Source organism: Vollenhovia emeryi, unplaced genomic scaffold, assembly GCF_000949405.1.
Source record: "Vollenhovia emeryi isolate VEMERY1.0 unplaced genomic scaffold, V.emery_V1.0 DF940324.1, whole genome shotgun sequence".
Taxonomy (NCBI): domain Eukaryota; kingdom Metazoa; phylum Arthropoda; class Insecta; order Hymenoptera; family Formicidae; genus Vollenhovia; species Vollenhovia emeryi.
In genome coordinates, this window is record NW_011966042.1 from 9,491 (window position 1) to 12,527 (window position 3,037).

The following is a 3,037-nucleotide window of genomic DNA, read 5'->3' on the forward strand; positions in this document are numbered from 1 at the left end:
TGCTGACACGAGGTGGAATAACAACAGATTCGAATATAACGCGTCTGGGTGCCTCAGTGAACGAAGCTCAGACTTCACAAATACAGCAGGCCCAGGCGAATAATGATCAGGCCCAGGCGAAAGGTGATCATGGTGTCACGCACCTCCCTCCAGACCGTGCACAACCTCAAAATCAAAGTATCATATATAAAACTCCAGGGATTAGATTGCCAACAATAGAATTACCAAAGTTTAGTGGTGATACAGCTGAATGGCTCAGCTTTCGGGATACTTTTGAATCACTAATAAATAAAAATGGAACCATTGATTCTATACAGAAATTTCATTACTTAAAAGCGGCGTTGGAGGGTGGTGCGGCGCAGATCATTAAATCTTTAGAGTTTACAGCCGTGAACTATGCCGTGGCATGGAATACAATATGTGATAGATTTAATAACAAAAGATTACTTACCCATAACCATATAAAAGCGTTGTTTAGTATCTCGCCTATCAAGAAAGAATCATCTAATCAAATCCGTGAAGTCGTTGACAATCTTAATAAGCATTTACGCGCCTTAAACGCTTTAGATCAGGCGACAGAAAGTTGGGATTCATTATTAATATATTTGATATCGACTAAGTTGGATAGCATTACCGCGCGAGCTTGGGAGAAGGAACGTGCAGGGAACGACATTCCCACTTTGCAGGAGTTTAAATCATTTTTGAACTCTCGGGCAGATTTATTAGAGGCTCTAGAATTAAAGGATAAAAATGTTCATGAACATAGGCAAGCAGATCGTTCTAAGGTGAAATCCTTGTTCATTCAAGGGCAAAGGTGCGCAGTCTGTAAGGACACACATAAATTGTCGAACTGCCCGAAGTTTCTTGAGCTCTCTCCGCAAAAAAGAGCTGAGTATGTAAGAAGCTCCAAGTTATGTTTCAACTGCATGAAACCTGGACACTACCTCAAAGACTGTAAGGCAGGATCGTGCAAACAATGCTCGGCGAAGCATAACACGTTATTGCACTTCAATAAACCTTCTATAGCTCAAGCAAATACATTGGACGAAACAAAGAGTTCGTCAATTTTGTGCTCACATAACCAATCCAATTCACAAACTGTTTTACTCGCCACAGCTTTGATACTAGCAACAGACAGTCTTGGGAGAAAGCATAATATTCGGGCGATATTGGATCCAGGATCTCAATCCAGTCTTATCACGGCCAAGCTCTGTCGCAGCTTGAGTTTGCAGACATCACGAATTCACATGACGGTAGATGCAATAAACGGATTGTCATCTAAAATAGAACACAAATGCAACGTGGAAGTATCAACGCATCACAACAATTACAAATTTCATCTTGAATGTTTGGTTATTCCAGAGATTACAGGACATCTACCAACTCAGAACATTGGTTTCCCGAGAGGAGAGATTCCCGCCAACATCAAATTGGCAGATCCATCATTTCACATTCCGGGCAAGGTGGACATTCTCATCGGAGCAGATTGGTTTTGGAATCTTCTATGCATAGGACAATTGACGATTGGGGCGAATCAGCTCACCTTGCAGAAGACTAAGTTAGGTTGGGTGGCAGTTGGACCTTTAAAGGATGTCTACACAAACTCAATTCGATGTAACCTAAGCAGATCAGATAACTTAGATGAGCAGCTCACGAAGTTTTGGGAAATTGAAGAACTAGGCAACAACAAAATACTATCCCAAGAAGAAACGGAATGTGAGAAGCATTTTGTAGAGAACATTCGTCGTGATCAAGATGGTAGGTTCGTAGTAACGATTCCCTTTAAGGGAGATCCAGGTGAATTGGGTGAGTCAAAAACCATAGCGTGCAAACGTTTGATCAGTCTCGAGAGAAGACTAGAGAGGAATCCCGACCTCAAAGGGAGTTACACAAAGTTCCTGTCAGAGTACGAGCGGCTCGGACACATGAGTAAAGTATTCGAAGAAGCAGAACCAGAAATCTCGTATTACCTACCTCATCACTGTGTCATTAAATCAGACAGCTCTACCTCAGGATTACGTGTAGTATTTGATGCATCATCCGCTACTGACAATGGTATCTCTCTGAACAAGTTGCAAATGGTAGGCCCCACTGTACAGGAAGACTTGTTTTCAATACTCATTCGGTTCAGAATCCATCCATACATCTTATCTGCTGACATTGAAAAGATGTATAGGCAGGTGTTAGTAAATCCAAACCAACGTGCCCTTCAGAGGATTTTATGGCGTCCGAGCAACATAGATACCATACAAACGTTCGAATTAAAGACACTCACCTATGGTACTGCATCAGCTCCATATCTAGCAACGCGGTGCTTGATACAGTTAGCTAACGAAGTCCAACCTCAATTGCCAGAAGTAGCGGAAGTTATTCGAAAGGACTTTTATGTGGACGATTTATTGACAGGAACCTCTACCGTGGAAGAAGCTATAAGACTGAGACACGAGATCACACGCATACTAGGAGCAGCAGGCTTTCAATTAAGAAAGTGGGCGTCTAACGACCCTGCAATAATTCAGGATGTCCCAGTCAAAGAGCGGAATCTGAATAGCATCGATTTTAGGAGTGATGGTACAACGAAGACCCTAGGAGCAGTATGGAAGGCCCTATCCGATAGCCTAACGTTTACAGTGAAGGAGCGAAGTCAGGTCAAGGTCACAAAGAGGCAAATATTAATGGAGACCGCTCAAATATTTGACCCCCTGGGTCTACTTAGCCCATGCATTGTCGTAGCGAAGGTATTACTACAACAGTTGTGGTTGCAGAAATTGGCATGGGATGAATCTTTGCCTTTGGAACTACATAACAAATGGATGTCGTTTCGACGACAAAGTCAACTTTTGAATCAAATAAAGGTATCGCGGTATATCTTGGGCGACAAGTGCATGGATATACAACTACATGGTTTTGCGGATGCATCTCAAACAGCTTATGGTGCGTGCATCTACATACGATCCCAAAATCCTGAAGGAGTTCCACAGGTAAACTTACTATGTGCAAAAAGCAGAGTAGCCCCTCTTAAACAACAAACTATTCC

General features: G+C 42.4%; 1 protein-coding gene across 1 annotated transcript; it reads left to right on the top strand.

The window, feature by feature from the left end:
- Nucleotides 1–102: 102 nt before the first annotated feature.
- LOC105556118 lies at nt 103–2,981 on the top strand (the record flags this gene model as incomplete). Its single annotated transcript, XM_012003190.1, has 2 exons — nt 103–177; nt 318–2,981. Coding segments are annotated over exons 1-2 (2,739 nt in total), but the record flags the coding sequence as incomplete, so codon positions are not given.
- Nucleotides 2,982–3,037: the final 56 nt, after the last annotated feature.